Raw genomic sequence first — 27,569 nt, 5'->3', positions numbered from 1 at the left:
TGATTTTTTTTCAAAATCTATATTTCTAAAATGCTAGTTTTAGTGTTTTCTGATGTTTGGCTATTTATTTCTGCTTTTATCTTTTTTAGTTTCCTTTGTGTGCCGACTCTCAGCTCATGTTTTCCATTTTCCAAATTAGATGTTTGAATATTTAAAACTCTTTGATATTGATAGGTCTAAGTTTTTAAGATGACGACCTTCCCTTTGCCCTGGCTTTGGTCACACCCTGGATTCTATATCCAGACACCAGGGTTTGTATGGCTATCCTTTCTAGAGATGCTGCAGTTTGGTTTATCCTTCTCCTCTCACCCTTCTGCCTGTCATTGTGATAAAGCAGGGTGATGAACATACTCTGTGTGCATGAGGGAGCCTGCACTCTGGATAGAAAGATGAACATAAGACTTCTGGGACACTTGCTTTGTAAATATTTAATATCTTACCAAATCTCAGGTGCCCAGAGCACTCAACCAATGTGCTCTGCTCTCCCATGTACCCCTGCCCTTCTGTGATGAGACCAGCCTCTGCCTTCCTGGGTGTGGCCCTGGTCAGCCTCCTCTTGGACCTCGCATGTGGGCCTGGCTGATTGCCCACACCTTGCTCAGGTGTGTGAAGACTTCGGCTGGAGCTGGGTAGGAACAGAGGCATGCAGCCATGAGGAAGCTGGATGAGGGCTGTGGTCCTTACAACATTGACAGGACAGCCAGTGAAGTCACAAGGACATTGATGGCAGCCCCCAGAGTGGAGGAGAGGGTAGGGAGTGGCTGAAGAGGTAAGGGTGTGTTTTCTATGTGATAACGAATCCATTCTGAGAAAAAGGAGACTCGGGCATAAACTGCAGGATACATAGGGTATGTACAACCACGCCCCCAGCTCACTACTCCAATTTGCATCCAGGTGCTGTTGAATTCACAGACAAGTGGGCCCCCAGAGTCACCCTGGAAAAAAGAGGAGTTTCTTGTGAACTGGGAGTTTGGGGCCTCCTGCATGAGGGTGGCCCAGTGCCAACACTGTGGGATGGGGCCAGGATCCTGCCACTCATGCAGCCCCACCTTGTCAGTGAAGAGGCCCTGCTGCAGGCAAGCAGTGTTCACTGCATTGTCCTGCAAGTAGAGGGTGGGTGCTATGGAGTGACAGTCAGCAGGCATGGCCCCTGGGCAGACGTGGAGCCCTGGGCTGCTCTGGCCAGCACTGGGGTCCACAGGGCCTGACTGAAGCCTGTGTTCCATTTGCACATAAGCTACCCTGTGGCTTCCCACTCAACCCATGGCTGCATGGAGATGTACTTCTGATCCCCACAGGAGCCAGGTGGTCTGGGACCACCTACCCAACTGGCAGAAGTGCCCCGGGCTTAAAGCAGATGGAAGATCTGAAATCCCTGGGCTTAGCCTCCCGCCCCCACAGTGGGTTGTACCTCACAAGCAGTCTTCATGTTCCTGAGGTCCCCGGCACACAGCATGTCCGGCAGAATGTAGGACGTGTGTCCATAGAGCATCTGGCATAGGGGCAATGGGACCAGAGGCAGCTGCACCTCCTGCAGCTTGTCTGAAGTGTCTCCTGTCAGAAAGGAGTGCAGGCCCAGTGAATGGTCTTCTCACACCTGTTCCACAGGGCACACCAAGCCCCAAGGCCTAGTGGGCTCACACTGGAGTTCCTTCTCTTACTCCCACCCTCCACATGGCTCCTTTCTCTGCAATGGGGACTCAGGCTTTGGTCAATAAAGTTTAAACATATGTCACATGACACTTCCTAAGAGAGATGTAAGAGCCAGGACTTGGTTCAGCCCATTACATTCCCATTGCCGTGGCTCAAGTGCAAACAGCTCCATCAGCTGAGCCCCTGGGTGAGAGTGAGCACATGACACAGTGTGTGCAAGAAAGTAGCCTCCAATTTTTGTGGGTTGTCACTCCATGTGTCCTTGTCTATGCCAATGGGTATAGTAATTGCTCCCAGAAAACTTGCACTTTCCTGACCAATGTGCAAGTGGGCCTGCTCTACCTGGAGAGGAGCTGTTCTCACAGGTTAAAGACTCAAACGATTGGGTATCAAGTGGGGGCATGTATTTGGGGATGGCATAGCCTGCGGTAGGTGCGGAATCAGTTTTAGAGCTAACGAATGTGTACCTCGAAGGAAGAAAATGGGAAGCAGAATATCAGCAGTGTTTGCGGTTGCTGCTGTGTTGGCAAGTTAATATCAGGAGAGGAGCCATGGAAGAATTAGATGATTGCAAATAGGAATGCAGAGCAATAGAAGGAGTCAAAAAACTCAGGGTGGGGGATGCTGGAGAAGCAACACAGTGAAATGCAGTTAGGAAATACTTTTAACTACTAAGCCAGCTAAAAATCTACCTGAGGCCTTTCATTGTGCCCACAGTGGAGTGACTGGGAGTGAACTTCCCTCTACCAGAAGCTACCAGTAAACATGTCTACCCAGCAGGCAATTATTTCCCATTGGACCTGAGTCAGGGCAGGGCTGTGGCCCCTGAGCAAAGAGAACAGATGAGGCAAGGTCTACAAGGGCCCCATCATCCTGTCTGGGGCACACTCCAGGCTGTGGCATGAGGAGGAGCACAGGCAGCTGGAATCCGCAAAGGCAGATGCCGGAAGGAGGGTGCTCCAGAGAGAAGGACCCTAGAGGGAACACAGGGGGCCTCAGTGCCCCAAGTCTGCCGTTGGACCCCGAGCCATGTGTGCAGAATGTACAATTCCACAGGAAGGGCAGAATGGCCAGGTTAGACTTCACAGTTCCCAGAGTCAAGAGTGGAGAGTCTTGTGGAGCAACCAAGACATTGAGTGAAAACAGTGTAGATGCAGGGTAAAATATCCCTTACACAGATGCCAAGGCCCACATGGAACCAGGTGGACAGAGGGCCAGAATGATGAGCTCTGCACAATTATTAGCACAGCACAAAGGAAGAGGTGTATCACAGAAGTGGAAGGGAGAAGTCAGCTAGCTGTAATTTCAATGAGTTCTTCAGTTGTGGGCTAGTGTGCCAGTTCAGAATGATGAGAAATCAGACAAGAGGAGGATTGCACTCACTGGTAGGTCTTTCCCTTAGGTCTCCACTAGCAGCTCATGAAATATACTCGGGGCACGGCAGGGGTCCACAGAGAGGGCACCTCAGTGCAGGTGTTCAGAAAATGACCACTACCACTGGGGACCTGTAAGAACACAGCTTGCTTCCCTACTCACATGTGGAGCAGAAGCCTTCTACTGGTTGTGTGTGGGGGGCCACCACATACTCCTGCCCTCAGGACCTGGTACAGGTGGACTATTCTGGAGGAAGAGTAGAAACAAGCCCTACATCCCTGGAAAATCTGAGGTGCCAAGAGCCCACATCAGTAATACGAGAGGTCTGCTAACATGAGGGCAGGGTCTAGATTCTCTCAGAACCATCACAGATACAAAGCAGAGCTTAGCTGCCCCAAAGGTAGAGTAGTGGTGCACAGAGGTCCATTTCCAAATCTAAGACCTACAGCTCTGCCTGAGGCTGAGGCTGGGTCAGGGGATCAAGTTTCTCCTTCTCAATAGCAGCCTAGTAATGAATACCAAGAACAGCAATTTTCTTCTGGAGGGCAGGCAAAATGTGCTGTGGATGTACAGAGATGTGAAGTGAAGGGTGAAGCAGGAACAGAGAAACACCCCAGGTCTCACACAGAGCACAACATTGCAGCAGCCCACCATGGAGGGACCTGAGGCCTCTGGTGCTCTGAAGTCAGTAAGAGCAACAACAGAAGCCACAACCCAGCTCAAGTTCTCACTAGCCTGAATCAGCCCTGTCCCACCCTACTAATGCTTTGGCAGAAGAAGAGGAATGCCTATTTTGGGGTACAGAGACTTTAGTCTTAAATATTCTTCTATAATGTCTAACATTCAACCAAAAATTAAAAGATACACATATATACACACACACATGCACAGACACAAAGGTATGGGGAAGGCAGGAATAAAACACTGGACCCACTGTCAAGAGATAAAACATTGAATACAGTCAGGCCCAGAGATGACCAAAATGTTGAAAGTATATTTAAGGAACATTAAAATAACTATGATTAATATGTTGAAGAAATTATTAAGAAGTAAACAACAAGCATGAAAAGAATGAAGAATTTAAGCAGAGATATGGAAACTACAAAAAAAAAAAGGACCAATTGGAAATGCCAGAAATACACATTATCAGAGATTAAAAAATTACTTCATTGGGTGTATCAGCAGACTGGACACAAATGAGGAAAAAATCAATTAATGTGAAGATAGGTTAATAGCTATTACCCATGCTGAAACACAAAAGGAAAAGAGTGGGGAATAAAGCAAAACAGAGCACTTATGAGCTGTGGGACAATAGCAGCGTAACATATGTGGAATTATTCCCAGAAGAAGAGAGTACAGGGGATAAGAAATATGTGGAAATATAATGGCCAAGAAATTTCCAAAATTAAAGACTATAATAACCAGAGATTCAAGAAGTTCAGAGAGCCCCAGGCCAGAATAAAACAAGCAAACACATACACTTAGAAACATCATAGTCAATGGAATTCCCTGGTGGTCCAGTGGTTGGGACTCTGCCCTTCCACTGCAGGGGGCATGGATTCAATCCTTGGTTAGGGAAATAGGATCCTGCAGGCCGCATGGCAGAAAGAAAGAAAAGAAAGGAAGGAAGGAAGGAAGGAAGGAAGGAAGGAAGGAAGGAAAAGAAAGAAAGAAAGAAAGAAAGAAAGAAAGAAAGAAAGAAAGAAAGAAAGAAGAAAGAAAGAAAGAAAGAAAGAAAGAAAGAAAGAAAGAAAGAAAGAAAGAAAGAAAGAAAGAAAGAGAAAGAAAGAATCATAGTCAAATGGCTGAGAAAAAAAGTCAAGGAAAAGCCTGAAGACAGGGAGGGTGGGGAAATATTTCATACAGAATATCACGAATAAGAGTTACAAGTTTATCATCAAAAGCTATGCAAACCAGAATAAAATGAAGCAGCCTCTTGCAAAGCAAATTAAAACCAGAAAACCATCTACCCAGAATTCTGTATCTAGAATTATCTTTCAAAACTGAAGGTAAAATAAAGACTTCTTCAGACAAAGAGATCTGTAACTCTTATTCATTGCTGACAGTGTAAAGTTGTACATACATTTTGGGAAATCCTTTGTAGTTTCTCAGAACTGCATAAATAAGTAAACACATTGTCATGTATGCACCCAAGAGCAATGAAAGCACATATGTAGAGAGAGTTGTAAGAGAATGTTCATAAGAGTTTTATTCACAATAGCCCCAAACTGAAGCAACCCAAATGTCAGTCAACAGAAGAATAGACAAATGAATTTTGGTATTTATGTGATTAAATATTCCTCAACAATAATCAAAAAGGAACTAATGATACATGCAAAACATGAATAAATCTTACAGAGTATATTGAGCAAAAGAGTATTGTAACTCCATTTATATAAAGTCCAAAAATATAAAACTCATTAATGGGGACAGAAATGAGAACAATACTTACCTTAGAAGAAAGAGTTTGGCTGCAAAGCAGTAAGAGAACTTTTTGAGATGATGAAAATGTTAAATGTATTGATTTGAGAGTTTCACGAATGTTTATAAGAAAAAGAAACAATCCTAAAAGCTAAAAAAAAGACCAGAGAAGCTCACTGAAGAACATTCAAAGAAGAGGTGAGTGAGTGGGAAACAGTGTGGTCTTGTGAGCTGAGTGTCAGAGAGTTCTTTTTGTTGGTAATTTTCAGAGGTTTGCTGGTGTGGAATAGGAGAAGAGGGAAATAAAGAAGAAATATGTATTGTATTGAAGTCAGAACGCATGTAATGTTATCTAAGCGACCTAAATAAAGATGGGGCTACTTTCTAGTTATTTTTGGTTTGTTGGCCTTGACTGAGAAACTGCAAAACTGCATTAGGTGGCCCTAGGGTTACTTGGACCACTTTTTTTTTTATTGCAGTACACGGGCCTCTCACTGTTGTGGCCTCTCCCGTTGTGGAGCACAGGCTCCGGATGCGCAGTCCCAGCGGCCATGGCTCATGGGCCCAGCCTCTCCACAGCATGTGGGATCTTCCCGGACCGGGGCATGAACCTGTGACCCCTGCATCAGCAGGCAGACTCTCAACCACTGCGCCACCAGGGAAGCCCTTGGACCACTTTTGATTTGTGCATCCTAGAGCATGTTCTTGCATTCTAGATGGTTCTCTCACTGAGTTCTGCTGAGGGAAGGCCATAATGCTGTGGTTGTATCTTGAATGAAGGGTAAGTCAGGCCCAGGGTCTCATACAGGATGAGAAGATATATAAAGGCAGCTTCCAGCTAGAAGAGAATGGAACCTGCCATTCTTTTATTTAGGTCCAACCTTCCCAATCTGTGGCATTAGTTCCTGAGGGGTAGTGGATTCTATGCCCCGGAATCCATGTATATACCATGATTGTCTGTGAGAGATTTGTGGAGAGGATCCTGGGAGATGGCCAAGCAGGAAACACGGAATCTGTCTCCCACCAGGACAACTGCACTGGCAGAATTTGTCTGATGTAAGTATTTTGGAACTCTAGAATCTGTTGAAGACTTGGAGGGTAAATTGCAGTCAACTTTAGTCAATTTCAGCTCTTAGCACAGTAACAGCTACAAACCCCCACCCCTGGGACAGGCGGCTGTACACATATTCCTGGAGAGCTTGCACACAGCATGTGAGAGCCAAGGTGAGCAAAGAAGACCCTGTCCTCTGTATATTGGGGATCTGTGCTTTGATTGCTGTTCTGATCACAGAGGTACACACAAAGAGGGAGGCAGCCATTGTTGTTGCATCTCTCCCAATTGTCACAAGCACCTCCTGCTCCAGATGAAGTGACTTCTAGGGAATTTATGGGGCCATGGCCCTTTTCTCCCTTCATTTTTCTGTTTTTGGGATCCAGACATTAAAGACTAGAACATTCAAAAGCAACTGAATATATGGGGAAAATTAGAAAGTAACCATGCATGCCCAGGTAAAGGTTCAGAAAAAACATAAGATCTCAACCTCAGACTGGTCCTCTGCACAGAGACAGCCTACAACAATCACTAACACACACAAATTTTTTTAAACCCAGCAAACCCTGGGTAAGGGGGAGGATCTGATTTCCATAGCTACCACATTGTTAGATTAAAATGTCCAGTGTTTGACAAAAAAAACCACAAGACATACAGAGAAACAGGAAATGGCTCAATCAAAGGAAAAATGTAATTAACAGAATCTGTCCCTAAGAAAGACATAAAGGCAGATATATTAGATAAACTTTAAAACATGGTCTTAAAAATGCTCAAAGAACTAAAAGATGTGGAGAAAGTCAAGAAAATAATGTGTGAGCAAAGTGGAACTATCAACCAAGATAGAAAATCTAAAAACAAAACAAAAAGGAGGGGCTTCCCTGGTGGCACAGTGGTTGAGAGTCCACCTGCCAATGCAGGGGACATGGGTTCGTGCCCTGGTCCGGGAGGATCCCACATGCCACGGAGCAGCTGGGCCCATGAGCCATGGCTGCTGAGCCTGCACATCCGGAGCCTGTGCTCCACAACGGGAGAAGCCACAACAGTGAGAGGCCCGCGTGCCGCAAACAACAACAACAACAAAACAAAACAAAAAGGAACTCCAAAGCTGAAAAGTACAATGACTGAAATGAAAACTTCACTAGATGGATTCAAAGGCAGCTCTGAGCAGGCAGAAGAAAGAAGCGGTGAACTTGAAGATAGGACAATAGAAATTATTGAGGTTGAGGAACAGAAATAAAAAAGATGGAAGAAGGGCTTCCCTGGTGGCGCAGTGGTTGAGAGTCCGCCTGCCGATGCAGGGGACACTGGTTCGTGCCCCGGTCCTGGAAGATCCCACATGCCGCGGAGCGGCTGGGCCTGTGAGCCATGGCTGCTGGGCCTGCGTGTCTGGAGCCTGTGCTCCACGGCGGGAGAGGCCACAACAGTGAGAGGCCCGCGTACCGCAAAAAAAAAGATGGAAGAAAAGCAAACAGAGCCTAAGGGACCTGTGGGACACCATCAAGAAGGCAACATACACATTATGGGTGTCCCAGGAGAAGAGAGAGATAAAGAGGCAGAAAGAGTATTTTAAGAAATAATAGCTGAAAATTTTGCAAATTTAATGAAAGACATAAATATAAAAATCCAAGGGGCTCAACAAACTCCAGGAAAGATGAATTCAAAAGGATCCACACTGAAACACACTATAATCAAACTTTCAAAAGCCAAAGCCCAAGAGCGAATTCTGAAAGCAGTAAAAGAGAAGAGAATCATCACATACAAGGGATCCTCAATAAGATTATCAGTATATTTCTCATCAGAAACTTTGGAGACCAGAAGACAATGGACAGATATAGTTAAAGTGATAAAAGAGAAAAACTGTCAAATCAAGAATTTTAATCTGGCAAAAGTGTCTCTCCAAAGTGGGGAGGAACCAAGCTATTCTTAGAAATTCCTAGATAAACAAATGTAGAGTGGGTTTGTGACCACTAGACTTGCCATGCAAGAAATGCTCAGGGGAGTACTGCAGGTAAAAAAAAAAAAAAGGACACTAGACAGTAACTTAAAGGCATATGAAAAAATGAAGATCTCGATAAAAATAAATACATTGTTAGTGATAAGAGCCAATATTATTTGTTCTTGTTTTTGTTTCTTTCTTGCGGTATGTGGGCCTCTCACTGTTGTGGCCTCTCCCGTTGTGGAGCACAGGCTCCGGATGCGCAGGCTCAGCGGCCGTGGCTCACGGGCCCAGCTGCTCCACGGCATGTGGGATCTTCCCGGACCAGGGCATGAACCCGTGTCCCCTGCATCGGCAGGCAGACTCTCAACCACTGCACCACCAGGGAAGCCCCAAGAGCCAATATTATTGTAGCAATGTTTTGTAACTGCACTTTTTGTTTTCTACATGATTTAAAAGACCAATGCATTTAAAAGAATTGTTAGTTTATGTTTGGGAGCACAAAATGTATAAGATGTAATTTTGTGACATCAACAACCAGACTGGCTGTGGATGGAACTCTAAAGGAGCAGAGTTTTTGTATGTTATTGAAGTTAAGCTGTTGTAAATTCCAAATAGAATGTTAAAGGTAATCCCCAAGATAATCACAAAGAAAATAGCTATAAAATATACACAAAAGGAAAGAAATTTAAACATTTTACTACAAAAAATCAACTAAATACAAAAAAATAGTCATGCAGGAAATTAGAGACAAAAAAGCTATGGGGCATATAGAAAACTAGTATCACAAAGACAGAAGTAAGTCCCTCCTTATCAATAATTACTTTAAATCTAAATAGACTTAAACTCTCCAATCAAAAGGCAGAGATTTTCAGAATGGATTAAAAACACGTGACCTAACTATATGATGACTACAAGAGTCACTTGAGATCCAAAGGCACAAACAAGTTGAAAGTGAAAAAATGGAAAAAGATATTTCATGCAAATAGTAACCAAAAAAGAGCAGGAGTGGTTATTCTAATATCAGCAAAAAAAAAAAAATAGATTTTTAAATCAAAAAAGTTTATAAGAGACAAAGAAGGACATTACATATTAATAAAAGACTCTAAACAGCAAGAAGATATAACAATTATAAATATTTACATCAAAATATATGAAACAAAAACTGACAGAATTCAAGGGAGAAATAGAAAGTTCTACAATAATATTTGCAGACTTCTATACCTCTCTCACAATAATGGATAGGACAATCAGACATAAGATAAACAAGGAAACAGAGGACTTAATACAATAAACCAACTAGATAAAATAGACATATACAAAACATTCCACCCAACAACAGCATAAACATTTTCCTCAAGTACACGTGGGACATTTTCCAGGAGAGACCATATTTTAGGCCACAAATTAAATCTCAATAGATTTAAAAATATTGATAGGATGAAAATTTCATGACATTGGACTTGGCCGTGATTTCTTGGATACAACACCAAAGGCACATGTAACAGAAGAAAAAATAGACAAACTGGACTTCATGAAGATTTTAAAATTTTGTACACGAAAGACACTATCCACAGTTGCCTTTTTAAGGCAACGTATGGTCTAGGAATAAATATTTGCAAATCATATATCTTATAAGGTATTAGCATCCAAAATATATAGAAAACTCCTAAAACTCAACAACAAAAAAACCCAAACAACCCGATTCCAAAATGGGCAAAGAATTCAAATAGACATTTCTCCGAAGAAGACATATGAATGGCCAATCAACACATGAAAAGATGCTCAACATGCACATCAAAACTGCAATGAGATACCACTCCACACCCATAAGGATGGCTACCATCAAAACACAGAAAACAACAAGGGTTGGCAAGGATGTGGAGAAATTGGAACACTTGTGCACTCTTCGTGGGAATATAAAACGGTACAGCTACTATGAGAAACAGAATGGAGGTTGCTCAAAAAATTAAAAATATAATTACCATTTGACCCAGTACTTCTATTTCTGGGTATATACCTAAAGAATTGAAAGCAGGGGCTAAAATAGCTATTTGTACATCCATTTTCATACCACCATTATTCACAATAGCTAAAACATGGAAGCAACCCAAGTGTCCACTGACTAATGAATGGATTACCAAAATGTGGTGTATGCACACTATGGAATATTATTCAGCCTTCAAAAGGAATGAAATTTTGCAGGCCTAAATAGACATTTCTCCAAAGAACACATACAGATGGCCAACAGGCACATGAAAAGATGCTCAACATTGCTAATCATTAGAGAAATGCAAATCAAAACTACTGGTGTATCACCTCACACCAGTCAGAATGGCCATTATTAAAAAGACTACAAATAATAAATGCTAAAAAGGTGTGGAGAAAAAGGAACACTCCTATACTGTTGGTGGCTTCAGCCACTATGGAGAACAGTATGGAGGTTCCTTAAAAAACTAAAAATACAGTTACCATATGATCCTGCAATCCCACTCCTGGGCATATCACCCAGAGTAATTCAAAAAGATACACGCACCCCAATGTTCATAGCAGCACTATTTACAATAGCCAAGACATGGAAGCAACCTAAATGTCCATTGACACATGAATAGATAAAGAAGATGTGGTATATATACACAGTAGAATATTAGTCATCCATAAAAAGAATGAAATAATGCCATTTGCAGCAACATGGATGGATCTAGAGATTATCATATTAAGTGAAGTAAGTCAGACAAAGACAAATATCATATGATATCACTTATATGTGGAATCTATAAAAATGATACAAATGAACTTATTTATAAAACAGAAATAGACTCACAGACATGGAAAACAAACTTATGATTACCAAAGGGGATAGTGGGGGTGGGGGGAGACAAATTGAGATATATATACTACTATATATAAAATAGATAAACAAGGACCTACTGTATAGCACAGGGAACTATATTCAATATCTTATAATAACCTGTAATGGAAAAATATCTGAAAAAGAATATATATATATATATAGAGAGAGAGTTTAATGGGTATACAGTTTCAGATTTACAAGATGAAAAGAATCCTGGGGATGGATGGTGGTGATGGATACACACCAATGTGAATGTATTTAACACCACTGAACTGAACACTTAAAAACAGTTAAGGTGGTAAATTTTATATTTTGTGTATTTTAACACAGTAAAAAAAAAAAAAGATTTGTGCTAAGAAGTTCCCTCAAATGAGAAGACCCAAGAGGGTCAGGATCATAAAGCAGATACAAGTTACACTGTACTAATTTCCCTATTTGAGAGATGTTTACATAGGTATGCATTATATTATTACAAACAAACATAAAGAGGATCACGTATGAACCAATGAATAATGTTTTTTGAACCATGAATTAGGATGACTCCCATCCTCTGCCCCTGATGGCCAAAGAAAGCAAGATAGACAGATACCAGACATATGAAATGACACTGGATGACTGATAAGGGAGAGAGGACTGGGATGAACTTGGGAAAGGTCTCCTAGAATGAAAATATCGTGGAGAATTCATATGATCTGGGCCTACAGAGATCGTGGGTGTGCATCCCCCCGTTCCCCTGCAGAGGTTGGGGTGCAGAGATTTGTAAGATAAACCTGGGGGACGAGAAATATTGCTAGGAGATGAGTGGTCCTGGTTTCAGAGTAAACTGAATTTGAGCGTTGGGTCAATCATTTCCTGAATGAGGTTAAAAATGAGACTATCGAAAAGTATGTTGGAAGATTACTGAAGGTTTAAAGCAACAATAATGTCAATATAGTGTGCAGAAGAAAAATATAGAACAATAGCATAAGGAATTGAAGGGGGAAATGGAGTTATACTATGTTAAGTGTTTATCTGTTAAGCGGTAAACTATAAACTGAGGGGAGATGAATTTCATTAATTAATCCAATTCTCCATACTTTCCTACATATATGCCCTTTGCCATATGTCTTTGCAGTCACTCCCATTGAGAGGTGTAATGTATTTTCTCAGTCCTTAGGTCTGAATTTTGCCACATGACATGCTTTGTCAATGGGATTTGAGCAGAAGTGTTGCAAGCAAAGGCTTCAAAAAGTGTTTTGTTTCTCCCATAATTCAAAAAGAGTCATGTACCACAACATTCATTGCAGCACTATTTACAATAGTCAGGACATGGAAGCAACCTAAGTGTCCATCGACAGATGAATGGATAAAGAAGATGTGGCACATATATACAATGGAATATTACTCAGCCATAAAAAGAAATGAAATTGAGTTATTTGTAGTGAGGTGGATGGACCTAGAGTCTGTCATACAGAGTGAAGTAAGTCAGAAAGAGAAAAACAAATACTGTATGCTAACACATATATATGGAATCTAAAAAAAAAAAAAAAGATTCTGAAGAACCTAGGGGCAGGACAGGAATAAAGATGCAGATGTAGAGAATGGACTTGAGGACACTGGGAAGGGGAAGGGGAAGCTGGGGCGAAGTGAGAGAGTAGCATTGACATATATACACTACCAAATGTAAAATAGATAGCTAGTGGGAAGCAGCCGCATAGCACAGGGAGATCATCTCGGTGCTTTGTGACCACCTAGACAGGTGAGGTAAGGAGGATGGGAGGGAGATGCAAGAGGGAGGGGATATGGGGATATATGTGTACATATAGCTGATTCACTTTGCTATACAGCAGAAACTAACATGACATTCTACAGCAATTATACTCCAAAAAGATGTTTTAAAAAAGGTGTTGTGTTTCTCCACCACTGCCTGTGTACATTTTCTGGGCAGCCTGCTGGACAGTGAAAGATGCATGAATCAGAGTCTAGCACTCCAGCTCAGTCTGTCACAGGCCAGCCCATAGAGAGACAACCATTAAATACACAGGCAAGCTCAGCCATAACCAGCAGGACCACACAGCTCAAGACCTGTTCATGTAAAAGTGTTGCCAGTCTGGGCTAAAAGGTAGTGTGATGTTCGAAATGTCGAAAAGGCTCTGGGCCCCAGGAGAGGCTGGGAAATTTGCTCAATGTGGTATTTTTCAAGGCCCTTTTAAGAAGTAGCTAAGGAGCAGGATATCTCAGAGAACAGTGCCAAGAGCCATGGAAAACAATGAGTCATTCAAAATCTTAGCAGGTTTATTGTAGAAATTGGGGAACTAATTCTAAAATTCATATGGAAACGCAAAGGACCCAGAATGCTCATGATAATCTTGAAGAAGAGAAACAACTGTGGAGGATGTGTTAAGACCAGACTCATCATAAAGTTATGGTAAACACAGCACTGTTGTACTGGAGAGATCCATGTGGCAGAATAGTAAGCCTGGAAGTAGACCCACACACATACGGTCACAAGATGTTTGACAAAGGTGCCAATACAGGTCAGTGGGAAAAGGCGATATTCTTTACAAATGGTTCTAGAGCAAGTGAATATCAATATAGAAAAAAGTGAACCTTGTTTTTTTTCCTCACATCACATGCAAAAAATTAATTTTAGATGGATCTTATAACTAAAGGTAAAAATTAAACTCATAATGCTTCTAGGATAAATGGAGAAATTATCTTCATGAGCTTACAATAAGCAAATCTTCATAAGCAGGATACAAAAGACCCTACATATGAAAGAAAAAAAGCAAGCCATAGTCTAGCAGAGAATATGTACATACCTATCAAAGTACGTGTATCTAGAATACATAAAAAATTCTACAAATCATAAAACCTCAAGAGGCTATCACGACACAATGATCGGCATAGCTAAAGTGAAAAAGACTGATACTATCAAGTGTTGGCAATGATGTGGAGCAACTAGCACTCTCATACATTGGTGATGGGAATATAAAAAGTCACAACCAGTTTATAAAGCTGTTTGGCAGTTTCTAATAGAGTTAAAATTACCCCACCCTATAGCCAACACAGTCTATATTACCAAGTATATCCCCAAGATAAGCAAGTACGTTTGTTCACAAAAGGACTTATACAATAATATTTGTTGTAGATTTTTTCATATGACCTAAAAACTGGGGACAACTCAGATGTCTATCTAAAGGAACATGGATAAAAGAAATTTTGCCAAGTTGATACAATGGAAGATTAAATGACAGAAAAACAAGACGACTACTGATATGAACAACAATGTGGATGAATCTCACAAATAGCAGGATGAAGGAAAGAGAAAAAAGAATACATGCTGTGTGATTTCTTAAACATGAGGTTTAAGACAAAGCATATCTGGGCTTCCCTGGTGGCACAGTGGTTGAGAGTCCGCCTGCCAATGCAGGGGACACGGGTTCATGCCCCAGTCCGGGAGGATCCCCCATGCCGCACAGCGGCTGGGCCCGTGGGCCATGGCCGCTGAGCCTGCGCGTCTGGAGCCTGTGCTCTGCAACGGGAGAGGCCACAACAGTGAGAGGCCCACGTACCGGAAAAAAAAAAAAAAAAAGACAAAGCATATCTAAGATTCCACTGCCAAATCCAAGGTCATGAAGATTTACTCCTATGTTTTCTTCTAAGAGGTTTTTTTGTTGTTGTTTTTTTTCAGTACACGGACCTCTCACTGCTGTGGCCTCTCCCGTTGCAGAGCACAGGCTCCGGATGTGCAGGCTCAGCGGCCATGGCTCACGGGCCCAGCCACTCCATAGCATGTGGGATCTTCCCGGACCAGGGCACGAACCTGTGTCCCCTGCATTGGCAGGCGGACTCTCAACCACTGCGCCACCAGGGAAGCCCCTAAGAGTTTTATATTAACTCTTAATTTTAGGTTGTTGACCCATTTAAAATTTTGTGTATGGTGTGAGATGGGGGTCCAACTTCATTCTTCTGAATGTGGATATTCAGTTGTCCCACCATCATTTGTTGAACAAACTACTCTTTCCCCATTTAATGGAGTGGCACCCTTGTCAAAAGTCAATTGGTTATAGATGTATGCATTTATTTCTGGGCTTTCAATACTATTCCACTGATCTATATATCTATTCTTATGCCAGTACCACATTGTTTTGATTATTGTAGCTTTGTAGAAAATTTTGAAATCAGGAAGTGTGAGTCTTTCAACTTTGATCTTTTTCAAGACTGTTTTGGCTATGCAGGTTCCCTTCCAATTCCGTAGGATTTTGAGGATCAGTTTTTCCATTTCTGCAAAATGTTGGAATTTTGATAGAGACTGCACTGAGTATCTAGATCACTTTGGGGAGTGCTGACATCTTAACAGTATTAAGTTTTCCAATTCAGGAACGTGACTTGTCTTTACATTTATTTAGATCTTGTAAAATTTCTTTTAGCAATGGTTTGTAGCTTTCAGTATACCAGTCTTTCACTTCCTTGGATAAATTTATTTATAGGTAATTTTCCTTTTGGATGATATAGAATTGTTTTCTTAATTTCCTTTTTCAATTGTTCATTAATGTGTATAGAAACTGATTTTGTGTGTGTGTGTTGATCTTGTGCCCTGCAAATTTGTTGAATTTGTTTATTGTCTGTCATCTACGAAGAGAGATAGTTTTACTTCTTCATTTCCTATTTGGATGCCTTTCATTTCTTTTTATTGCCTAATGTATCTGTCTAGAGTCTGGTACAACATAGAACACTAGTGGTGAAAATTAGCATCCTGTCTTGTTCCTGATATTAGGGGTAAGTTCTCAGTCTTTCTTCACTGAATATAATGTTAGCTGTGAGTTTTTCATAAATGCCTTTAATCATCTTGAAGAAGTATCTTCCTATCCCTAGTTTTATGACTGTTTCTTTAAATTATGAAAGGATGTTGGATCCTGTCAAATACTTTTTATCCATCATTTGAGATTATCATATGGTTTTTTTCCACTTTTTAATGTGGTATATTACATTGATCAATTATTGTGTGTTGAACCTCCTTTGTATTCCAGGAATAAATCCTACTTTGTTGTAGTGTATAATCTTTCTAATATACTGTTGGATTCAGTTTGCTGGTATTGGTTGATGATTTTTGCATATATATTCATGAGGGATAGTGGTCTGTGATTTTCTTTTCTTGTGGCATCTTTGTCTGGCTTTGGTGTCTGCGTAATGTTAGCCCCATAGAATGAGCTCCTCTCCTATTTTTTGGAGAATCTGAAAATAATTGGTGTTAATTTTTCTTAAAATGTTTGGTAGTATTCACCAGTGAAGTCATCTGGTCCTGGACTTTTCTTTGTTGAGAGGTTTTTGAATACTGATTAAATCTTTTTACTTGTTATAAATCTATCCAGAAATTTTATTTTTTCTTGATTCAGTTTTGATAATTTGACTGTTATAGTAATTTTCCCATTTCATGTAAATTATCTAATTTTTTGACATAGAATTCATTGTAGTATTATCTTATAATCCTTTTTATTTCTGTAAGGTCAGTCGTGATGTTCCCTGTTTCATTTCTGATTTTAGCTATTTGTACTTTATCTTTTTTTTTTGTGGTCAGTCTAGCTAAAGTTTTGTTAATTTTGTCAATCTATTCAAATAACTAACTTTTATTTCATTCACTCTAATTTTTTCTATTCTCTATTTCATTTTTTTCTGCTCTAATCTTCATTATTTCCTTCCTCTTGCTAGCTTTGGGTTTAGCTTGTTCTTTTTACAGTTCCTTAAGTCATAAAATGAAGCTATTTATTTGAGGTCTGACTTCTTGTATAGCTATAAATTTCCCTCTGAGCACTGATTTCACTGCATTCTATAAGTTTTGGTAATGTGTTTTTGTTTTTATTCATCTCAAAATATTTTCTAATTTAATACGTGATTTCTCCTTTAATCCTTGTTTGTTTAAGAGTTGTAACATATTCTTTGGAAATAAGGAAAGTAAACCTAATTAAAAGAAGTATAATGCTAGGAATAAAGAAATTAGATTAACATGTGCATAAAGCCAGATAAGCATGTGCTGTATAAAACAGCAATAAAAGAGAATAATCTTGATTGTATAAAAAAGATGGAATGAAAATACTGGAAAACAGTAACATACAAAATGGAAGTAACATATGAAATAATAAAACATATATGTTCATATATATAAATATATGAAACAGGGTATTTTTTCCTTTGGATAACATGTATAACTGAACATACATGAGTATATATGTTCATAACTCATGTATGTTCAGGTGTGCATGTTAAAAAGTTAAGAAGAGCTACAAGAAGATTAAAAATTGGAATTTTTTTTTGTTTGTTTTTTTTTGTGGTATGTGGGCCTCTCACTATTGTGGCCTCTCCTGTTGTGGAGCACAGGCTCTGGACGCGCAGGCTCAGCGGCCATGGCTCACGGGCCCAGCCACTCCGCGGCATGTGGGATCTTCCCGGACCAGGCATGAACCCATGTCCCCTGCATCGGCAGGCGGACTCTCAACCACTGCGCCACCAGGGAAGCCCAAAAATTGGAAATTTAACTTGCAGAGCAGTAGACAGTAAAAAAGTAATATAGAAAATCAGGGACTTCACTGGTGGCGCAGTGGTTAAGAATCCACCTGCCAATGAAGGGGACACGGGTTTGAGCCCTGGTCCGGGAAGATCCCACATGCCACGGGGCAACTAAGCCCATGTGCCACAACTACTGAACCTCCATTTTAGAGCCTGCAAGCCACAACTACTGAGCCTGTGTGCCACAACTACTGAAGCCCACATGCCTAGAGCCCATGCTCCACAACAAAAGAAGCCACTGTAATGAGAAGCCCGTGCACCACAACGAAGAGTAGCCCCCACTCTCAGCAGCTAGAGAAAGCCTACATGCAGAAACAGACCCAACACACCCCAAAATAAAATTAATTAATTAATTAAAAAAAAGGAAATCAGTCTATTGGAAAGGGAGAATGACAGGGAAAATATTTAAAAGAAAGCAGCAAACAGACAGTACAAAATAATAATTTAGAAATAAGTCTACACATGAGATTTCTGGCTAGGATGGAGTAAAGAGGTCAGCAAACCCTTTCTCCAATAAACAAGTATAAAACTGAACAAAATTATTTTTAAAAATTTCAGGGCTCCATAGGTCAAACAAAAGCAAAGGAAACTTGAGAGGTGCTTATTCATGAACAACTGGTAGAACTTTGGGTAACAATGGCAAAAGTCTGACCTAGTTGTCTGGGGCTTCACCACTCTTGACACTCCTCTATCTCTGCTCTGTCACTGTGGTAGTTTTACCTTGGTAGGGCTGGCTGGGAAAGCAGTTTTTCTGCCAGAGGGAGAGAATTTGATTTGGAGGGGACAGCTGAAAAAAACAACACTTTGTACTGTCATTTAAAGTATTTAGGTTTGTAGGAAATGAGCAAGGAAGACCTAAAGCAGTATTGGTCGGAGACTGTCATTCTGGGTGGGGTGAACAGTGTCTCTGATGGAAATTTATGGGGACTCTGGAAATAAGAGAGCAATAGAAAGGCTAGATAAATCTCCACTGATCCCTGGGATGACTGTGTAACTATATGTATAAACATGGAGGCACAAGTGGGCTCAGTGAAAAGTAAAAGCTGAGGCAGACTCAAGAGTCACACAGACTCTAAATGTGTTCACCAGCCTCCACACAAAACCCACTGTCAAAGGTGGAAGACTTAGAAGTTTGAGATGCCCAAATCATTGGCTAACCAATGAGATATTAAGACACAGTGGTGACACTTAGGAAGACAGAATAAAAATAATAAATAGAAGAATTAAGAATAAAAAAATGAGCACAGACCTCAGCAACTACAAACTACAAGAGAGATTCTGCAAACTAAGTCCAGGCAAATTACTCAAAACAAAGCAAAAGAAATCAAAACCTTCAGGGAAAATCAGAATCCAAAGTTCTTACAATGTTTTATGTATGTCCAATTTTCAACAATAAAAATTCTATGCAAAAAATAGGAAAGTATGACCCATATTCAGGAAAAAACAAGTCAATATAAAGAAGCTCTGTGTGGCCTCAGGTGTTGATTTTAGTTGATAAATATTTCAAAACAGTTGTTATAAGTATGTTTAAAGAATTTTTTTAACTACATTAAAAAAGTTAAATGAAAATATCATGATAATGAGTCAACACATAGGGAATCTTAGCAGAAATACAAAAACTATAAAAAAAGAATAAAATGAAAATTCTAAAGTTGAAAAGTTCAGTAACCAATATTAATAATTCAGTAGGTTGGATCAACAGAAGATATGAGATAGCAGAAAAAATAATCAGTGAAATTGAAGCTAGATGAGTAGAAGTTATCTAATTTAAAACAGAGAGCATAGACTTCCCTGGTGGTGCAGTGGTTAAGAATTTGCCTGCAAATGCAGGGGAAATGGGTTTAAGCCCTGGTCTGTGAAGATCCCACATGCTGTGGAGCAACTAAGCCCATGTGTCACAACTACTGAGCCTGCACTCTAGAGCCCACGAGCCACGACTACTGAAGCCCATGTGCCCAGAGCCTGTGCTCCACAACAAAGACAAGCCACTGCAATGAGAAGCCCACACACTGCAATGAAGAGTAGCCCCTGCTCACTGCAACTAGAGAAAGCCCAAGAGCAGCAATGAAGACCCAATGCAGCCAAAAATAAATTAATTCATTAAAAAAAAAGAATAGAGCAAAAAAAGTGAAGAAAAGTGAACAGACCCTAGAGACCTGTGGATGCCATGAAGCACATCAACACACATGTAACAAGACTGCCAGAAAGAGGGGAAAGGAGAGAGGTGAGAAGAGGAGAGGAAAGAGAGAGAAAGGGAGGGGGGGAGGGAGAGAGAGAAGTGCAAAAAAAATTGAAGAAAATGTGGCCCAAAACATCCTGAATTTGATGAAAAAGAATCTTCATATCTGAGAATCTCACTGAACCTCAGGAAAGATAAACACAGAGATACACATCTAGACACAATATGATTAAACTCCTGAAAACCAAAGACAAAAGACAATCCTGAGATCAATAAGAGAAAAGCAACCAATTACATGGTGATAAACAGTATGGTTAATAGCTGACTTCTCACCAGAAACAATGAAAGCCAGAGGCAGTAGAACAACAGGCTCAAAAGTGTTGAAAGAAAAAACCCTTCAAGAAAGAATTCTGTATCCAACAGAACTATCCTTCAGACATGAAGGTGAAATCAAAATATTGCAAGATAAATGATGTATAAATATATGTATCTATTATAGATTTTCTTTGTGGTTAACATGTGGTTAGCATCATATAATGCTTCTATATATACACATGATTATTTTACATTGCTGATATTTTATTTTCAAATGCATTTTAACAAGACTGCATTTTTACTCCCCTTTCTTCAAGATTACTGTTTTTGACATCATATTTTACTTCTTTTTGTTTTGTGTATTACTTAACTACTTATTGTGGATATAAATGGTTTTGTTACTTTCATCTTTTAACCTTCTTACTAGCTTTGTATGTGGTTGATTTACTATCTTTACTGTATATTTGCCTTTACTGATGAGCTTCTTCCTTTCATAATTTTCATGTTCTAGTTGTGGCTCTTTTTCACTTAGAGAAGTCCCTTTAACTTTTCTCGTAAAGCTGGTTTGGTGGTGCTGAACTCTTTTAAGTTTTCTTGTCTGTAAAACTTTGGATCTCTCCATCAAATCTGAATGAAAGCCTTGCCAGGTAGATTATTCTTAGTTGTGTGTTTTTCCCTTTCACTCTTTAAATACACCATGCCATTCCCTTCTAGCCTACAGAGTTACTGCTGAAAAGTCAGCTGATAGCCTTATGGGAGTTCCCTGTATGTAACTTGTTGTTTTTCCCTTGCTGCTTTTAATATTCTCTCTTTATCTTTATTTTTTGCCATTTTAATTACAAGGTGTCTTGGTGTGGTTGATCCTGTTTGGGACTCTGTGCTTCCTGGACCTGATGTCTGTTTCCTTTCCCCAGTTAGGAAAGTTTTCAGCTATTATGTCTTCACATATGTTCTCTGCCTCTTTCTCTCTCTCTTCTCATTCTGGGACTCCTATCATGCAATTGTTAGTATGCTTGATGTTGTCCCAGAGGTCTCTTAAACCATCCTCATTTCTCTCTATTTTTTCTTTTTTCTGTTCTGTTCAGCTTCATTGATTTCCACTACTCTGTCTTCCAGCTTGCGGATCCGTTCCTCTGCATCATCTAATCTATTGTTGATTCCTTCTAGTGTATTTTTCATTTCAGTCATTGTATTCTTCATCTCTATTTGGTTCTTCTTTATATTTTCAAATTCTTTGTTAAAACATCTAACTGCTCGCTCTGTTCATCCATTCTTCTCCTGAGTTCTTTGGTCATCTTTATGATCACTACCTTGAACTCTATCAGGTAGATTGCCTATCTCCACTTCACTTAGTTCTTCTTCTGGGGTTTCATCTTGTTCCTTTATTTGGAACATGTTCCCCTGTCACCTCATTTTGACTAATTTGCTGTGTTAATATCTATGTATCTGGTATGTTGACTGCATTTTCCCACCTTGGATAAATAGCCTTTTGTAGGAGACATTCTATGCATCCCAGCAGTGTAATCCCCTCTGGTCACCAGAGCTATATGCTCTAGTGATGCCCCATATGTGGGCTGCGTGGGTCCTCCTACTGTGGCAAGCTGAGTTCTGAGGACTGTCTGGTAGGCATGGCTGACCTCCAGTCAGATTGGTTGCCAGGCCCTGCTTTGTGCGGAGGCTGCCAATTGATTGTTGGTGCCAGGTCATGAGGTGGCTGCCTGAGTAACACTGTGGGGTCCTGGTGCTAGTGCTGGCTCACTCGTGGAAAGAGTCAAGGTTCTGGTGTGGGTGATTGTGGGGTCAAGATTCTTGGACCTAGTGTTGGCCTACTGGTGAGTGGGGCTGGATCCCAGGGTGGTTGGCTGAGGAGTCCAAGATATCTCAGAGCTGGTGTTGGTCTGCTGGTGAGTTGGCTGCTTTCTACAAGATAGGGTGAAAGGCTGTGCTGTTTCTGGGGTGAAAGGCTGTGGTGTTTCTGGGGCTGGTATACGCCTGGTGGTGTGTGGGGCCAGTGGCCAGGAGATCTGGACCTGGTGTCTGCCCACTGGTGGGCAGATGCCAGGTCCTGGGGTTTCTCGTTGCAGATCCTAGGGGCCCCAAATCTTGTGTATTGCTCTGCTGGTGGGCAGTGCTCAGGCCCAGCTTGTCTCAGGGCTGGTGCCAGCTTGATGGAAGGTGAGCTGGATCCTGCCATAGTAGGCTGTGTGCCTGCAGTTGTCCTGGGCCTGTTGTCCACCCACCGGTGGGTGAGGCTGGTCCTGAGGCCAGAGCCAGCTCACTGATGAGTAGGGACAAGCCCCAGGGGTTTCTGGGGCTTGTGCCTCCCCACTGGTGGATGGAGCTGTGTCCTGGTGTCTCTGGCTGCAGGGCCTTGTGTGCCCTGGGTCTACTGCCTGCACAGTGACATGTGGGGTCAGGTCCTGAGCCATCTGGTAGACAGGGCCATGTCCAGTGGTGGCTGTTGTCTCAGGAAGTCTTAAGGTAACCTGTCTATTGGTGGATGGGCCTGTATCCAGCCCAGCTAGTTGCTAGAGTTGAGGAGTCCCAGTACTGGTGACTATAGGCTGGTGGGCAAGGACAGGGCTGAGTTCTGAGGCTAATAAGCTAGATGGAGGATTCCAAAATAATGCTTGTCAACACAAATGTCCATGTGGTAGAAAGAGCTCCCCAAAATAGCACCACCAGTGTCTGTGTCCCCAGGGTGAACTCCAGTTGCCTCCTGCCTCTCTGGGAGACCCTCCAAGATCAGTAGGTGGGTCTGACCTACGCCCCTTTCAAATCACTGCTTCTGCTCTGGGTCCTGGAGCATGTAAGATTTTGCATGTGCCTTTTAAGAGTCTTTATTTCTCACAGCTTTCTGGGTCTCCCAAAATTAAGCCCTGTTGGCCTCCAAAACCAAATATTCCTGGTGCATGACCCCAGGACTGGGGAGCCCAATGTGGGGCTCAGACCCTTTACTCCTTGGGGAGAAGCTCCATATTTGTAATCGTTCTCCTGTTTATGGGTCAGCCACCCAAGGGTATAGGTCTTGACTATACTATGACTTTGCCCCTCCTATCCATCTCTTTGTGGTTCCTTCTTTATATCTTTAGTTGTAGAAAACCTTTTCTGGTGGATTCCAGTCTTTCTCATCAATAGTTTTTGTATCAGTAGTTGTAATTTTGGTGCTCCAGTGAGAAGAGGTGAGCTCAGGGTCTTCCTATTCCACCATCTTGGCTATATCTCCCTAACTCTGGTCTCTGTCTTTTGATTTGCGAGTTTAACCCATTTACATTTAAAGTAATTACTGACAAGGAGGAACTTGCTTCTGTCATTTTGCTACTTATTTTCTACATGACCTATAGCTTTTTTCCCCCCTCATTTTCTTGTATTCCTGTCTTCTTTGCATTTAGTTGATTTTTTGTAGTGAAATGTTTAAATTCCTTCTTAATTTCCTTTTGTGGTTACCATGGGGACTACATTTAACATTTAAAGTTTTAACATTCTAATCTGAATTTATATCCACTTAACTGCAATAATGTTTTTTTACTTAAGTAAACCAGATATGAAACTTTCTTAAACTGGTGTAAGATATCAATCTGTAATCTCCAAACCAAGCCACAGACTTAATAGTAAACCATTAGAAGCATTTCCATTAAAATAAAAAACAAGAAAAGTAGACCTAGCAACATTTCTACTAGAGGTTCTAACCATTGCAATAAGAAAAATAAATAAAAGATAAAATATAGGAAAGGAAGTGATGAAACAATATTTATTTTAAGAAAATATGATATTAAAAAATCTAGAACAATTAAATAATCAACTGATAAAATATTATAAATGAGTACTATATGGTGGCTGGAAACAAGATCAAGGCACAGAAATCAACAGCTGTGTCTGATTAGCAAATGCAATTAAAAATAATCTTTTAAATAACCATAAAAATTCTAAATTATGCAGATTTAAACCTAGAAAGAAAGTGCAAGGCTTTTATGGATAATTAGAATAAATAAAATGTTTTTTCATAGGTTAAAAAAAGATTATCTCTAAATTGAATTTAAAATCGTAAGAAAAACTATGTTTGGAAATTTGTGTTCTCAGTATACTAAATATTCATTCCACACTCAAAGTAGATGTAACTACTTCTCTGTAAACAACAAAGCCAGCCAGGAGTAAAACAAAATTCTTCATTGACAGAGAAACAGATAGCGATTGATGGATAGGGATTCCAGTCCTCAGATACTTGCAACCCCTTAATGGACAGAACATGTTCTCTCCTGTAAAGTCATAGAGCCATCATCCCTTCCACAAGCTCCAATAATGGGATCGACCCTGCACTTTGTTTTCTTACCTTGTTGGGAGATGGATCCCCATCCTGTAGCCCAGCAAGAAAGGTTCGAAAGAGTCACATCTGGGGGTGCAATACAGATGGGAAGCACAGAGTCGGAAAACACAATGCGAGTTTTCAGCTGCACCAGAGCGATGTCGCCTCCAACAGGATGGTACATTTCATATGTGGGGTGTATGATCACCTTATTCACCTCAAACCATTGGGTGTGATTGCCTGCAACCCTGAGGTCCACAAGGCCCACATACATATCAAATGCTTCAATGACCTTGTTCCTGTAGGGACAGAGGACAAAGGCATAGTGGTTTGAGCACTTTGAACCTGGGAAGAGGAGCTTCCATGAGATCACAGACTCAGGGAGTCCTGAAGCATGGCAGCCTGGGTATCCAAGCTCTCAGCCAGGATGTGGAAAGCAAGCCCTTCCAGCACATTAGGGACCTGACTGTCTGGCAGAATTGCTCCCAACAAAGTCCTGACCTGAGCCCATGGAGGATTCAGGGACCCACCAAGACCTGCTGGACAGCCCAGGATGGTGAGCTTGTCAGATGTACAATGAGCTGCCAATGAAGATAACTCTTTCATCACCTCTCATCCTGTGATTTGTCCTCTCTTCTCTCCTCTCATCTAAGATGTGGCTCCTCTCCTCACCTCTCATCCTATTATGTGGTTCCACACCTTTCTGGAAGAGCTGATGTCCCTAAAGGAGCCCTCAGCCCTGTGCAAGAAACTGTAGTGGATGGAGCTGTGTGCTGGGTCCCACTCTCTCCCCTGCCTCCAAGAAGTCCCAGTCCTATGTGACCCACGTGGTTGGTCGTGCAGCCCTAGACCTCCATGGGAATGGTATCCAGCACTGCCCACTCACCTGCCAAAGCAGTGGGCGGCTGACAGGATCCAGTATTCATCAATGATGGACCCACCACAGATGTGGAAGCCTGCATAGTGCACACTGACCTGCCACGGCCACTTTTTCTCAAGGGTATCCACGCCTCCCATGATCCTCCCCTGCCTATGACGCTGGCCACAAGCTGAGGAAAGAAGGACCGAGTATGCGAGCAGCAGTGGCACTCGGGCAGGGCTGGCCACAGGCAAAGCCGAGGAGGGTGAATGGGAGGAGGGAAAAGGGGGAGGGCCGCGGAAGACTGGGTCTCCACCCTTGGGGGGAGGAAGGCCGGGATTCACCACAGGGACCACCGCCAACCCGGGCTTGGAGGGGTCCTACCCACATCATGGCTAAAGGCGACCCCTTCACTGGCAGGGTGCCTGTGGGCCGTGGCTGCAGCCTGGGTGTGAGGCAGGAGAAACAGGAGCAGAAGGAGGCTCGGGGTCCTGGACTCTCCAGGCCCAGTGCGAGGGCCGGTCAGATCGGCGGCCATGAGGTGGGAGTGCCTCATGGATGCGAGGGCTAGAGCACGCAACCTGTGACGTCACAAACATGCGACAGTGCCCAGGCACACGATGGCATTAAAGCGTGACAGCATAAACACCGGCTCTGTCACTCCTCAGCTGGGAGCCAGATCTCAATGGTCCTCCCCTCCATCACCCCCCAACCCTGCTATGGCTGGCTCGCTGTGGTCTCATTCCCTAGAGGGTAGTCAGTAGACTCTGGGTGGTCTTGCTCCCCGGATGGTGGTGGTCATTGGTTTCTCTCCCCACTCTTGGCTGATGCAATGGAAAGAATTTCGTCCTGTGTCTCCCAACATCCAGCCAGTAAGCTGGGGTTTGGTCATGTCTCAGTTGCAGCATTCCAGAAATGTACAAACACTTTTCACGCCTCTTCTTGATCACATTTGCTAATGTGCCATTGAATAGAGCAAGTTATACAGGTGTTGGGAAAAAAGCGATGGAAAAATGCCTTATACTACTTAAGACTTCTCTCTGGAAACTTCAGAACTCTGCTGCTGTGACAATACATACGAAAATGAACAGGACTGTATTCCAATAAAACTGTATTTATAGACACTGAAACTTGAAGTTCATTTAATTTTCATGTCTCACAAAATATTCTCTTGTTTTACCCCCAAGCAATAAAAAGTGTACAAACCATTCTTAGTTCAGAATGTACAGATGTACATTAGTTCAGATGTACAGAAACAGGTAGTTTGCCAACCTCTACTCTGTTTCTTATATCTCGTTTTTTAAAATAGATTTTATTTTCTATAGCAGTTTTGGGATCACAGCAAAATTAAACAAGGCACAGATATTGTTAATGGGGCAGGCAATGCATGTGTTAGGGTAGGAGGTATTGGGAAATCTCTGTACCTTCTATTTCTTGATATTAATCCCTTGTCTTTTATATGTATTGCCAATAATTTCTCTTTCTTCATTGTTCCTTGTCCTTTAATATGTTTCAAGTGTGTTCATAACTGTTCAATGGAGAATTTTTATAATGGCTGCTTTAAAATCCTTGTCTAATAATTCAACAGCTATGTTAGCTTGATGTTGGTGTCTATTAATTGTCTTTTCTTATTGGAATTGAGAGTTTACTAGTTCTTAGTGTGACAAGTCATTTTGGACTGTGTCCTAGGCATTTTGAGTATTACTCTATGAGACTCTCTGGTTCCCACTTAAATCTTCTATTGATATTTTAGCAAGTTGCAAACCTGTTTAGGTTCAGAACGCACATTCTGGCTCACTCTGGTGGACTGTGGTTCCAACAGCAGTTTAGTTTATCACGTCTCTGCAGGGCTATTCTGGTCTGTCCACTTGCATGTTTCCCAGATGACAGGACTCCACCTCACGGTCTTCTCAGTGCTGGCTTGAGATGGGGAATGGTGTTACCTCCTACTACAGGTGGGGAGAGAAGACAGTCTCCACAATGTGTCTGGCTTGTGTGTCCCATCCTTCCTGCAGGGGGTTGTGGAAGTCAGATAGCACTGGTTCTCAATCAGGGGTGATGTTGCAAGGGCACATTTG

At 41.6% G+C, this 27,569-nt stretch overlaps 1 protein-coding gene across 4 annotated transcripts; it reads right to left on the bottom strand.

Annotated features, from left to right (window-relative positions):
* Positions 1–265: 265 nt before the first annotated feature.
* Positions 266–26,191, bottom strand: PRSS38 (serine protease 38). 4 transcript variants are annotated; one of them, XM_079915829.1, is made up of 5 exons: positions 25,876–26,191; positions 25,519–25,681; positions 24,660–24,931; positions 1,412–1,554; positions 266–935 (listed from the first exon to the last, which is right to left on the bottom strand). In XM_079915829.1, exons 1-5 carry the CDS (start codon positions 26,045–26,047, stop codon positions 681–683), a joined length of 1,005 nt encoding a protein of 334 aa, XP_079771955.1. In that variant the 5' UTR covers positions 26,048–26,191; the 3' UTR covers positions 266–680. The 4 variants fall into 4 exon arrangements, with proteins under 4 accessions (XP_079771955.1, XP_079771958.1, XP_079771956.1 ...); XM_079915832.1 differs by having other exon boundaries at positions 266–625; XM_079915830.1 differs by having other exon boundaries at positions 25,880–25,994.
* Between the last annotated feature and the right edge of the window lie 1,378 nt (positions 26,192–27,569).

The sequence above is a fragment of the Stenella coeruleoalba genome (genome assembly GCF_951394435.1).
Source record: "Stenella coeruleoalba genome assembly, chromosome: 3".
NCBI lineage: Eukaryota > Metazoa > Chordata > Mammalia > Artiodactyla > Delphinidae > Stenella > Stenella coeruleoalba.
This window is presented reverse-complemented; position numbering and strand designations above follow the sequence as displayed.

Excerpts from the sequence above, each read along its gene's own strand:
- PRSS38 (XM_079915829.1), bottom strand. The coding sequence starts at position 26,047 with ATGAGGCACTCCCACCTCATGGCCGCCGATCTGACCGGCCCTCGCACT. Across the intron at positions 25,682-25,875 it reads CGCCTTTAGCCATGATGTGG|CTTGTGGCCAGCGTCATAGG; the intron begins GTAGGACCCCTC and ends TTCTTTCCTCAG. Across the intron at positions 24,932-25,518 it reads GCCGCCCACTGCTTTGGCAG|GAACAAGGTCATTGAAGCAT; the intron begins GTGAGTGGGCAG and ends CTGTCCCTACAG.